At 33.4% G+C, this 14,940-nt stretch overlaps 1 protein-coding gene and 1 pseudogene across 1 annotated transcript; both read right to left on the minus strand.

Moving 5' to 3' along the window:
* Positions 1-1,759: 1,759 nt before the first annotated feature.
* LOC132555129 (uncharacterized) lies at positions 1,760-2,716 on the minus strand. The gene has a single exon (XM_060219477.1). It carries the CDS (start codon positions 2,636-2,638, stop codon positions 1,760-1,762), a length of 879 nt encoding a protein of 292 aa, XP_060075460.1. The 5' UTR covers positions 2,639-2,716.
* A 7,587-nt stretch (positions 2,717-10,303) lies between these two features.
* Positions 10,304-11,259, minus strand: LOC132555071 (uncharacterized; annotated as a pseudogene).
* Positions 11,260-14,940: the final 3,681 nt, after the last annotated feature.

Here is a 14,940-nt window from a genome sequence, read left to right on the forward strand (position 1 = left end):
CTAAACCCGTTAAATAAATAAATAACGATTAAAGTCTTCATCAGGATTTTATGTTCATTCCATCTGCATTCAGGACTAAGTGATGTTCGTCTCCGTAGCTTCCAAGTACTCCAGTTCAAATGGTATATTTCTTGATAATCTGTTATCCCTTTAAATTCAAACTGATCGTGACATTACTTTGACCTGGACATGACCTTTTGTTGTCATCTAATTCAGTATAATCAGATAACTCTAACTTATGAAGAATGTTCCAATAGCAACAGAGTATCCTATGGTTATAAGTCATGTTTCTAGATATGTAGCTCAGTTGTACAGAAAACCAGAAGATTGTGATCAAGTTCAATATTTAATTAGGCAATGAATCTCATATGTGAAAAAAAATAAGCTACGTTAATAATTCTATCAGACTCGCACAATCTTTCACACTTAATAGTTAATTTCTACAACTTCATATTCAAGTAAGAAGGACAATATTATTACTATTAGCTTTCCTGGCATAAAATTAACACACTAATCAGAAGGCCTAAAGCTTACATTAACATAGACAAAATATTAACATACGCAAGTTAGGAAAATACACATCCATTCTAGGTCTGGTCCCTACACACTTCCAAAACATTTACATCCTTAGATAAAATAAGGAAACAACCAAGATTCATATATTCCAGACTTCTTATTCCTTCTCACAAAAATATACTTCTTATTCCTACTAACAAAAATACACTTTCAGTACAAACGGGTATTTACTAAGTCAAATTCAAATATTCGATCATCATACTTAACTCTCATCTTTCTCACTACTAAGCCTAGTACAAAATATATCAACATTCTCCTATCAAGCACTTGATAAGGTAACCACAGACCGGGAATTAGAAATTACTCAGTGATAAGAATACCACCCGTCCATCCCTATAAGAACAAATAGTCTGACTACGGTCCTAGTACGTTTACCATAACTATTATTGTTGAATGTTAAATAATTAGAAAAAATTCTCAAAAGATCCTAAATAATAATCCTAATAAATTCTTATCAGTAATACCATCGCCCGACATTTCACAGGACAAACGACAGACCGCATCGGGACTAGGAATTCACCAAGTTACCCGGCGGATAGTACAAACACAGCACACATACAACCCACACCTGTACTAGCTGACAGCTACTGTCAAACTGAATCCCAAGATCTCATAACTGCGATAACTATTGATACATAATAACTACATTACTTCTACTTCTATAATTTATACTTGCTAGACTTTCCCGTAAACACAGTGAAAATACTGCAGCCATATTAATTCTATAAATAACTTCTACAAGTGTGCACACAGTTAGTAGTCACTTCAAAACAAAGCATGGCACAGCAGAAACACTCTCGACAAATTACTGATAACATTTCACCACTTTCCTCAATCACGATGGATAACAACTATCCAGAAGCATTACTCCAGGAAATGTTGAGGTATTCAATATATATGTCATTTATCACAAGATTAATATTTAAACGCGTGATATAAAGTGATACTTAGTCACATCACCATTCTGTCACAATATCTCTTCAATGCCACTTCCTCATTCAGGAGGATGTTGTGTGTGGATCTCCAAATTAGTAAATATTTGTATACTAGTTTATACATTATATAATAATAATAATCTCTCACAAAATGTACAAAAGACACATATGAAAGCATAGGGTTATGTTTGCCTTGAACAAATACAATGAAATAATGACAGATTATCAATGTAGTTCCTGTTTCCTGTTCACGGGGAAAGTATTTGCCCTGGGTAGTAGTTCTCGAGAGTATACCTAGAACAGGGCACGAGCTCATTTGTTGTTAGACAGTACATGCTGGAAACTCTGGTGTTTAGATAAGCAGCCATCATTCCGAATCCACTCATCGTTAGAACTAAAACATCACATTTCGTGAGAACAAAGAAATCTACAACAACTTTCTTATAACCATTAACTAAGTCATCCCCAGTAGCTCCCCAGTCTATGTGTAGGATTCGTCCTTCAGCCTCTAGGAGGTGTTTGAATAATGCATTTGCCTTCTCCCGTACAATTTGTGCATCGGTTGCAATAAAAATGCTATAGTGTCTGGCTTCCATGGCCTTAAGAAAGTTCCAGACATGTTTAAGTTGTTTCCCTTCTGTATGCGTGTCATCTCCTGGTATCGTGTCACTTCCACCCATACGAATATGAGCACAGGCAAGTTTTGGTACATTTTGTACAACCTTGTTTACTGTTTCAGTGATCATGTTTGTAGGTTTGAAGAGGGTGTTGAAAAACTTTGAATAAATATCGGCATAATGTAATTCTAACAACCATGGATTGACGTTCTGTAAACCTAGAAACTTTCTAAAGTGTTCGGTATAATCCCAGTTCATACGTACGAAATTGACATCCTTTGTGAACATGCTTGCAAGGCCTGTTAAATTTCTTTCCCGGATTGCATCCGGAACTTTACAAAATAAATCGCGGTAATCCGCAGACTTTCCTTCGAGAATTGACGAGTTATATTTCCAATCAAATGAATTTGGAACAAGATAATCAGTCAAGTTACTCGATCGTGTGTAACTTATCAGAAATTTTTTCCGCAATATCTGGGAAATGACGTAAGCACTGAACATGCCCGACATGCGATCTGACCATCCACCACATAATCCTGGATGTTCGTCGGTACAATCGTAAACAATATATCCGTTTAACGGGAGAGCCTCGATTATTGGAACGTTGGTGTCTTTTGTATCCTTTATCTGGTCTTGATCATTTCTTCTCGTGTACTGGTTGTCTTTTGTATCCTTTATCTGGTCTTGATCATTTCTTCTCGTGTATTTGTATCCTGTTAATAGCAGCACGACTGCAAGGCATGCAGTGCAGATGTACACATTCGCCCTTTTCTGTGAAAAAGAGAAATAATATATTTTTTATTTTTGTGTAGTTTTCTTTCTTGTTTGATTTTGCGTAATATTTACAGACCCTTTAACTGTGGGAATATTGACATGGCATTTCCATTCCTTGAACAACTGAAGGATGTATATTTCTTTCTAAAAACTAGTTGGTCGTTTGAATCATATGTAATCCTTTTATAGTTCTAGGTTCTATTTTTGAAATCTGAACTTGATGAAAAATCTTTGGAAACTAAAGATATTCATTCATCCTTGATGCTTAGGAGGGGTTTTAAACAATGTTATAATTTGTAAATGTTTAATTATTTTGTAATGGTTAATGTTTGTCAAATGTGTTTTGTTCGTGTTTTACCATTGTAGCATGTAGGAACATTTCGAAGAAATCTATGTACTTGCTATATACGTGTGAGGTATATGTATATTGTGATGTATTATATGGCTACATACCTATGTCATCCAGATGTTTAGGTCTATACATTACCATAAGTTTTATATAATTATAGCGACAATTCGTGTTATTTTGACTTTTGGTCATATCTATGTCGCGAAAATTATCACGACAGGCCAAGTTAAATATCGAGTTAACATCGTGATAATTATTGTAAGTGACTTCAAAATTATATCGGCATTCCCGTTATCTAAACATTAATCTAAAATGAAGTATTGATGTATAATTATACTGTAAATAGATAATGTAAGGGTGGAAATCAAAGATGTTCTCGCATGTCATACGTAAGTGTCTTTCATTTCAAACTCTATAAATACCCAACACTAGAAAGATAAACACACTGACTCATACCTTATGGTAGTGTTCAGACCGTACGGTATATCGCCTCAGAGGTTCATCTAGTCAACAACTGGCTAAGAACATGAGGCATGCTCTCAATATATCCTATATCTATTATTTTACGATAACTAGATAACACAAGTTATTAGATGTCTGAGATGTAACATTATAATGTATTGGTGAAATAAGCTAGTTCTATCAATTAAACACGCGTTTACGATAGACCGAAATTAGTCAGGGCTTTGCAGCAGGTAGAAACTAATCTACTCTGGATCATGCCTGATTCGTAAGGCAGTCATCTTGTTAGCTACGTTAGAGATATCGTACGGGGTATTCAGGTCTGGACAGATGAAGGACTCAACACCACCACTCGGAATTCATTTTCCTTTTGTAATGAATCAACACCATCCATATTTTATCTAAGTATAATAATGTCATGGGGTAAGCACTCTCTTTTTCTCTTTTTCGTCGATAAATAAAAAGATATTAATCCTCGTTTTAGCTTACGTTAATATTGCTGAATTATCTAAACAATAAGCTTTAGGCCTTTATAAGCTACTATTTATGCTTTATGTCATAACGTGGAAATAGAGTACATAGAAATGCGAAATCATGTAATTTAGCTATCACTGGGAACGTTATATGAATTTTAGGAATGAAATCATCGATAAAATGGAAATTAACAAAGGCCCTTACTAATAAAATATTTCTCCACACGGTTGTGGAAAAATTACATTAATAACAAAACAAGTTCTATTCCTCCACTTAAAGAAAATGAAAATTATATTATATATTATTTTCCACATCCTCTTGAAACTATTACTATAACCCTTCAGGACGCTAGAGATATACTATATCTTCTAAATGACAATTAACCAGCTACACCTGATGGCATGGTACCTATAATAATTAAACAACTTGCACCTTCTGTCACTTTATCTTTTACACCACTTTTCAATAAACACTTCATACAGGAGTCATCCCCCTCAGCTGAATAAGCGTTAATATAGAAGCTGTTTATAAAGGTTAAGGATAAACTAATGACTTTCCTATACAAGTATCTTGTTAGTTGTAGTATTATTACTAAGCACCAATCTGGCTTTAAAGCAAATGATTCTACAATCAATCAATGGTTCTCCATATATCACAATATTGTTCAAAGTATTGGTCAGTGTAAATAATTAGGATTTGTCTTCTGTGATATAAGTAAGGTTTTTTTTACAAGATGTGGTATGATGGACTTACTCAAAACATTTGAACGTATAGCATCAAAGGAAAATTGCTTCACTGGTTTGAAACATTTTTCAAAGGCAGGAAACACAGGGCACAAATTGAGTGATACACTTCTACATTTAGGTCTGCAAATGCAAGGGTATCAGAAGGTTCGGTCATCGGTCCATTGTTGTTTTTGCTTTATAGAAATGATATATATGATTGTGTTTCTAACATAATTAGACTATTTGCAGATAAAACATCATTATTTGGAATAACAGACGATAATCCTGTGCTGTTAGCAAGAAATATAGCAGATGATTTTAATAATAGCAGATTCTGGGCAAATTAATGGGATATCTAATTCAATAATGAAATGTAAAACTAATTATCCTAACATATATTTTTTACGATGAACCTGTTACACAATAACTCGCTCTCCTAAACCTCTTGGCTTTAGCTGATGCTGTTTGGGATAGTTGTTCCCAAAATTAAATAAAAATCTGTCCAGGTTGATATGGCAAGCTGATAACAGGACTACGTCGAGGTAGTTCTCATGGTACATTGTACAAAGGCTGGGTACCATTGGAAAGTAGCAGGAAACAATATAAATTTTTAATGATGTATTGAATACTTAACAATGATACTTTAGATTATTTACGAAACATTATTGAGCCACATTTTCGAGATCACATTCTATGAAGATATCCCAGTATATCAGTCTGATCAGTTTCCATCCATGATGAATGATAATTGAATACATATATTGATGCAACTATTTGATACAAAATACATTGAGATAGAGGGCACAGGAGCTCAAGGTTTACTCATTTTAAAGATAAAACTATGAAGAAACACCTCGTATTAAATAAATGATATTATCATAATTCTCTAACTTTATATCTAACTTTCATCTGTAACGATTACACTATTTGGTGAGATTGAATTTCAAGACAACAACGGAGGATAGCCTCATGTGATGGTGACAATTGGCCTGTATCTAGTGATGACAGGGATTTAACCATACTAAATGTTAATACAAATACAATCTAGCTCATATTTAGCTCTTCCTACACTGGTTTTGTGAAGAATACACGCTCATAGAATTAGGTTAAAGTATTGAAGCAACTTCAGATATTATATCCATTGATATGTATTCATTGTATGTATGTGTGTAGGTGTGTGGTTGTGGGTGTTTTATAAGCATATATTGTTTGTACACTGTTCCTTCAGCAGAATACTTATGTAGATTTTGCCTGCAGTCCAATCTTGTTGTCAAAAGGCAATAAAATTTTAAAATGAAATTAAGAAATCACATCATGATCATCTTATATAACACGATCTATTTTATAGATCATTTAACATAACCATGTGCAAGGTTCTGGATGCACAAATTAAATTAAATTGCTTGAATATAACTTTTCCTGTCAAATATTTCCTTATCATTAAACTTTCCCCGAACGTTCAGTCTAGGGTCAAACATTTGAAAATGAAACCAACTACTCGGGAATTACCTCGGTTTATGTTTACATACTGTGTATGAGATTAGCTTCCGATCTTCATGGAGTGTTAAAAGTTTGTTAAGCTGCACAGAAATCCCATTGATGTCAGACAAGATTTCGATCATGTTCTGATATCGGGACAATGAATATTTAATCTTCCCTGATGTTTTATTTCCCGTGGCTCTCATGCAATCTTCAGTAACTTACACTTTGATAGCTCTTCAGTTATGAATAGTTTTACTTCTTTGACAGCCCGACGCAGATATATCCGATTCCCAAATGTTTAAAGAGAGCGAGGTCAGTCAATGATCTCCCAATTTTCTCAACGTCTCTGGTATTTGAGAACATAAGTTGCACCGTTAAATTCTACATATAACAATATCTTAATTCATGTCCCACATCAGACCAGAATATAAAAGGTTTACACGTATCTCACGATCTCGTCTGAGACAGATTTTGATCCGAATTATCTGACAATCGGAAATTTAAGTGTGGTGTTGTGTTTCTTGTGTTTTTATAATAAAATTATATTTAATGGTGGTTAAATGTTATTTTATTATATCTTACTTCACTATCTAATTCCTTACATTATAAAAAGCCAGCATGTAAATCCTTACATTCACTCTTTTAAAATCTGCATGATTTATGAAATCACATCGATGTACAGGATTAACTCTTATAAACAAATATAGCAAATACAAGTTTCGACTTCTTTAGCGATAGTTTGGTCACGTGATCAATATTGTAAGTACAAACAAATAAACCATACTATCACGAGGACTTGTCGGCCTCTGAAAAGCCTAATAAGTTGGTGTAAAACCCGTTTGACATAACGTTGAAAAAAGGTATATGTGTATATGATCAAAGCGGACATTTAATCATTATTTCTATTCTATCTTTACTCATTATGCCTACAATATCATTTGAAGTTTCCAAAAGACACACAAATGAATATCATTCTTGATCATGCACAGATTTTAAAATAGATACCAGGGCTTGAAATTCAGAACATGACGACTGAGTGCAAACCAATTTATATCAAAACTGGAATGTGAGGGTGCAGTAACTCTATCGTTCAATAGATTCAAAAGAACGCAATGTGTTTGAGGGCAATTTAAAAGGTGCTACCGTTCACATGTATGAACTTAACTTATTCTGAGTTAATATTGTATTATTCTGACTCAATATTGTCCATTCTGAGTTATATTTAACAATATTTAACAATTATTGCACTTATTTATTGGTTGGATATGATTTATGAAGTGCAAAAACAAATATCCCGCATCGGTTGATATTTTTCATTTTTTTTTTTTTTTCCATTTCATATTTAAGAAGCATAACAGAGATCCGACAGATACCATTGAACCGTTTACTATTTATTATGTTTAATTTATGACAAACATAAATGATGTATTTCACTGTATCAATGTATCATGAAGTGTCTATTGAGTCCATGACTCATAGTGTGGAATGTTTTTACAAAGAGAACATTGTTAATTGCGTGCTTCGGAATAAATGTCGCCAGCGCTGAATCAACTTTGCTTACAACCCACGATTCAAAGTCTATATTAAGCCCCTTTCCTGTGTGTTACCACGGAATAACTTCACTGCTTGCTGTGTGAATCGTTTCGTGTTTAATTAGTCTTATTCTGTATCTCACTTAAATTGAAAGTGTTTGTAATCACAAATGTTTATAATCACAAATGATGGACGCTAAAAAAGTAATTGTTTTTTGTTTTTTTAATTGGTTAAAAAGCTTGGTGACGTAATAGAAATTGATTAAAAATAGAACAAAGCGGTGAAATATGATCAGGTATCCGGTTTACAGTACAAAATCAATAAAAATCGAAGAATATGTGACTGTCGACGAAGGAAAATGCAGAATAAAAACAAAAATGTAATGATGTCCATTCTGAGATAACATTGCTGTCATTCTGAGTTAATATTTCATCATTATGAGATAATATTGTCCATTCCGAATTATCACTTTTGTCATTCTGATATAATGCTCTGCATTCCGAGTTAATATTTCATCATTCTGATATAGTATTGTCCATTCTGAGTTAATATGTTTGTCATTCTGATATTATATTGTCCATTCCGAGTTAATATGTTTGTCATTCTGATATTATATTGTCCATTCCGAGTTAATATTTTATCATTCTGATAATTTTTTTTTTCATTTTTTTAATATTAATTTTTTTTAACATATACAAACATGTATTGACACATCCTTACACACTCACACAGGAAAAGATATATATTTGCATGAATATATAGATACAAACATGGATGCATGCATGCACCCTCATTTTCATGCATGCTAACACGCATACATATGTATACACGCACATACACATACATCCATCCATCTATACATACATACATACATACATACATACATACATAAATACATACATACATACATACTCACATGTATACTTACACACATACATACCCACACTCACTTATACATACATATACACAAACACACATACATATGTATACACTTAAATATTGAATACACATCTGTTATATATTGAGAGTATAATTATGATACAAAGAAACATACATACAAACATACATACACACTGTATACATACACACGTGCACGCATAAATTCACCTAGGTACACACAAAAGCACGCATGCTTATACATATAAACAGACAGGAACATACCTTCATAACACATAACCCTATTTATTGAGAGTACATGCTGGTAAATTCAAACTCTTCGCACCTTATTTATAGGATACATATAAACATATGTATATGAATATGTTTAAGTTATAATTGATAAAAAAAATAAGTAGAATACATTTTTTTGCATATAAATGTAGTAATACCTTGTTCTACTGCCAATATTTTGTCTAGAATTTTACTTATCTTTTGTCTCGTATGAAAAAAACAAAGAAAAAAAAGAAATATATTGAAGTTTCACATATAATTATTTATTCGATGGACAGTCACTGTTTTCAGCTATGATTTCATTTGACTGAAAACAGTGGCTGTCCATCGGATACAAAAGTTGTCCTTTCTGAGTTAATATATTTGTCATTTGGAGATAGTGTTGTCCATTCGAACTTAATAATTCATGATTCTGGTATAATATTGTCCATTCTGAGCTAATATTTTATCATTATGCGATTAAATTTCCCATTCTGAGTTAATATTTTTTCTCAGTTGAAGATAACATTTTCCATTCTGAGTTTATAATTTATCATTCTGATATAATATTATCCATTTTGAATTAAGAGTTTATCATTATCGGGTAATATTGTCCATTCTGACAAATTCACTTAATATCTAATCATCCAACAAAGAAAATTCGTTTCCCAAGAAAGCTATTTTTCAACAGTCGGCAGTTTATTTGTCAGCTATCCATTCACTCAGCAAAAAATCAATATGACACTTTTACATTCAGAAGACGGATACTCCTTAAGTAGATAAAAATTAACAAAACAAAACTTCATTTGCCATTTCATCATTTTTTAGACGCGGAAGTTATCAATTCAGCAGAACTACAGATATGCATATAAATTATCATTCCACAGACGATAGTTAACAAGGTATCCATCAACGACCGACAGTTCACCTGATAGTACCAGATATCGCATTAAGGTCATCCGTTAAACAGACGGCACATCTCTCGACAGTACAAGAGCTGGGACGTAGGCCATCTAATTAACAGTCTGCAGAACTATAGACATCAATTAGGCGAATGTCCACTCCATCGATATCTATCTAAAACACTGAAAGTTAACTTGACGAAATCACATCGTTTCCTAAATTGATGATCCTGTTACACGGTGCAGTAGATAATACGGGCTTCAAACGTTTACATCCTGAGATATAAGATAGCCTAATTATCTTTGTGCACTAGCATCAGTAAGACTAGTGGGAAAGTAAATCGCCGGGGTAGTAGTTATGTATCGTATACCGAGAACACGGCACCAACTCATTTGGTGTTAGACAGTACAAGTTTGATACATCGGAATTCAGGTACGCGGCCATTATTCCAAACCCACTCTTCGTTAAAACTAACACATCACATTCCGTGAGAACAAAGAAATCTACAACAACTTTCTTATAACCATTTACTAAGTCACCCCCAGTAGCTCCCCAGTCTATGTGTAGGATTCGTCCTTCAGCCTCTAGGAGGTGTTTGAATAATGCATTTGCCTTCTCCCGTACAATTTGTGCATCGGTTGCAATAAAAATGCTATAGTTTCTGGCTTCCATGGCTTTAAGAAAGTTCCAGACATGTTTAAGTTGTTTCCCTTCTGTATGCGTGTCATCTCCTGGTATCGTGTCACTTCCGGCCATACGAATATGAGCACAGGCAAGTTTTGATACATTTTGTACAACCTTGTTTACTGCTTCAGTTATCATATTTGTAGGTTTGAAGAGGGTGTTGAAAAACTTTAAATAAATATCTGCATGATGTAATTCTAACAACCATGGTATGACGTTCTGTAAACCTAGAAACTTTCTAAAGTGTTTGGTATAATCTCAGTTCATACGTACGAAATTGACATCCTTTGTGAATATGCTTGCAAGGCCAGTTAAATTTCTTTTCCGAATTACATCCGGAGTTTCACAAAATAAATCGCGATAACCTGCAGACTTTCCTTTGAGAATTGGCGGGTTATATTTCCAATCAAATGAATTTTGATTAAGATAACCAGTCAAGTTACTCGATTGTGTGTAACTTATAAGAAATTTTTACGCAATATCTGGGAAATGACGTAAGCACTGAACATGCCCGACATGAAATCTGACCATCCATCACAGGATCCCGGATGTTCGTCGGTACAATCATAAACAATATATCCGTTTAACGGGAGCGCCTCGATTATTGCAACGTTGGTGTCTTTTGTATCCTTTATCTGGTCTTGATCATTTCTTCTCGTGTATTTGTATCCTGTTAATAGTAGCGCGACTGCAAGGCATGCAGTGCAGATGTACATATTCGCCTTTTTCTGTGAAAAAGAGAAATAATATATTTTTTATTTTTGTGTAGTTTTCTTTCTTGTTTGATTTTGCGTAATATTTACGGACCCCTAATCTGTGGGAATATTGACATGGCATTTCCATTCCTTGAACAACTGAAGGACGTATATTTTCTTCTAAAAACTAGTTGGTCGCTTGAATCATATGTAATCCTTTTACAGTTCTAGGTTCTATTTTTGAAATCTGAACTTGATGAAAAATCTTTGAAAATTAAAGATATTCATTCATCCTTGATGCTTAGGTGGGGTTTTAAACAATGTTATCATTTTGTAAATGGTTAATTATTTTGTAATGGTTAATGTTTTCAAATGTGTGTAAAAACAAAAATGTAATGATGTCCATTCTGAGATAACATTGTTGTCATTCTGAGTTAATATTTCATCATTATGAGATAATATCATCCATTCTGAATTATCACTTTTGTCATTCTGATATAATAATCTCCATTCCGACTTAATATTTCATCATTCTGATAAAATATCCATTCTGAATTATCATTTTTGTCATTCTGATATAATACTCTCCATTCCGACTTAATATTTCATCATTCTGATAAAATATCATCCATTCTGAATTATCATTTTTGTCATTCTGATATAATACTCTCCATTCCGACTTAATATTTCATCATTCTGATAAAACATCCATTCCGAATTATCATTTTTGTCATTTTGATATAATATTGTCAATTCTGAGTTAATATTTTATCTTTCTGATATTATATTGTCCATTCCGAGTTAATATTTTATCATTCTGATAATATTTTTTTACATTTTTTTATATTAATTTTTTTTTATTTATTACAAACATGTATTGACACATCCTTACACACTCACACAAGAAAAGGTACATATTTGCATGAATATATAGATACAAAAATTGATGCACGCATGCACCCTCATTTCCATGCATGCTTACACACACACATACATACATACATACATACATACATACATACATACATACATACATACATACATACATACTCACATGTATACTTACACACATACATAACCACACTCACTTATACATACTTATACACAAACACGCATACATATGTATACACTTATATATAGAATACATATCTGTTATATATTGAGAGTATAATTATGATACAAAGAAACATACATACAAACATACATACATACATACACACTGTATACATACACACGTGCACGCTTGAATTCATCTAGGTACACACGAAAGCACGCATGGTTACACATATGAACAGACAGGAACATACCTTCATATCACATAACCCTATTTATTGAGAGTACATGCTGGTAAGTTCAAACTCCTCCTTAGTTATAGGATACATATAAACACACATATATATTTAGGTTATAATTGATTAAAAATTATGAGTAGAATATTTTTTTTGCATATAAATGTAGTAATACCTTGTTCCACTGCCAAGGTTATGTCTAGAATTTTATTTATATATTTAGGTTTCACGATATAAATATTTATTCGATGGACAGTCAGCTATGGTTTCATCTTGACTGAAAACAGTGACTGTCCATCTGATATAAAAATTGTCCTTTCTGAGTCAATATATTTGTCATTTGGAGATAGTGTTGTTCATTCGAACTTAATAATTCATCTTTCTGATATAAAATTGTCTATTCTGATCTGAGTTAATATTTTATCATTATGCGATTAAATTGTGTAAAAAAAGGGACATAGATATAGAGACTCCAGGAAAGTGCAAGGAACACTAGACCATGTGCTCCGGATGAGTAAGCGTTCCCTGCTTCATGGACGATACTTGCTATATCAAGGTAAACAACAACGGAACCACCAGGCTAACTTAGACCATAAAATATTTCAATTTGCTAAATGCTTTTGATCAACTTTTCGTGTGAAACGAAGCCAGGAAAATAATATTCGATGTGCACATGGGGGACAGCTATTGCATAATACACGGACTGCGAGAAAATGTCTTATACATAGGGTATGTATGTTACTGTGGTGGGTTTGTTTTAAGGTGTTCGCGATGAAAATCCAGATTGATGCAAATAGATGTTTAAAAAGCGTCAATTTTTGTACATTGACTGTGTGTTCCGAACCGTGCCGTATTGAAATAATTAAAACGTGACATGTATATTATGGTTAGCCTCGAGGGCAAAACTTCAACCAGTGGTGCGATAATCAGATGGTAGGATGCACTATCGATATTAAGGAGAGAACAAAAAATAATTGCATTATAGTTAATATTATATAAATCTGGAATAGACCATCGACTGTTTTTTTCTGTAAAAATCCATGATGGTAAATATTAAGGATGAAATCAGGAGAATGACTTCGTTGCCAGTTGACATACAATAAAACACGTTTTTAACGAACACGCTTACAATGAATAAATGGTTATAACGTAGTGTTTTTCATTCCCCGTCAATCGTCCTTTCATTTAATAGTAAAATCAAAATATATAACGAATTTCACATAACGAATTAATGTCTATGCTAATTAATAACCATATAACGTAGTGGCCTCGGGCAGTCGTCACACCTGAGTGAAGTCAGCCGTTTGTCCTGTATCGACCCCCGTGTCCAGACAAGTTTCAACTATCTACATGTAAGATTGACGAAGAAAGTGAGTTGTTGTTATACGTACCTGCGTTCTATTGGTTTTTTTAAAATCTGTCGTCGCCGTTTTGTAAGCGGAAGGCGTTAACAATTGAAACCAAATACCAAACTATTTGTGAAGTAGACAACAATGAAAAGACTAAAAAGGATATCGCAGATACCTTCGAAATTCCAACAACAACACTGGGTACAATTTTTAAAAATTGAAATATTTTAGGGGTGTGAAATCTCTGTCTGTTGTATGACATCTAACATTTTTACGGATTGGATTAAAACTCTGGATCGCCAAATGATAGCACAAAGGCTCGTAACAAGATCTCAGACAGTAACAAAAAGCAATCTGTCATTTGTCATTTTTTCAAGTAACTATTCGAGTTTTTCGAAAGCAATGTGAATTGCTGTTTATTTGGACATACTATACATGTATATATATAATCATGAAATAAGGCTCCTTTATTTCTATAGCGTGTTCAATTCCTATAACGTGCAATATCCGTAAGAACATTTTAGAGGCAAAGATGTAAATTTGGCAGTCTTACTCATCCCAGATTTTGCCAGGGATAGAGTAATTCACACGGAAGGTGTGCAGTTTAATATTGAAGCCCAAATGGATCCCAGGCTGAACAAACAGTTCAATATTAGTGAGTTCTTCACGGCATTTTGAAAATATAAAAGAATTATGTGTTCACGGTATCCTCGCCGACGTCAGGAAATTAACAGATAAGAAGAAATTATTGTTGAGATCCATAATCTGTACGGAGATAGGTTCTATGATTACCATACGTTGTTCTCTGGTAGAGGTGCTCATGCATTACAGCACTTAAATACAAAAGTCGATTGGATTATTAGAGACAATTATCTGATCACCATACTAATGGCAGGAGCCAAAACTAATGTATGCTCTTGCGGAGCTAGTACCCACACGGCTGC

Source organism: Ylistrum balloti, unplaced genomic scaffold (genome assembly GCF_031769215.1).
Source record: "Ylistrum balloti isolate Yb309-2 unplaced genomic scaffold, AGI_CSIRO_Ybal_v1 Utg370452, whole genome shotgun sequence".
Lineage (NCBI taxonomy): Eukaryota > Metazoa > Mollusca > Bivalvia > Pectinida > Pectinidae > Ylistrum > Ylistrum balloti.

Coding starts and splice junctions, on each gene's coding strand:
- LOC132555129 (XM_060219477.1), bottom strand. CDS start 2,638: ATGTCGGGCATGTTCAGTGCTTACGTCATTTCCCAGATATTGCGGAAA.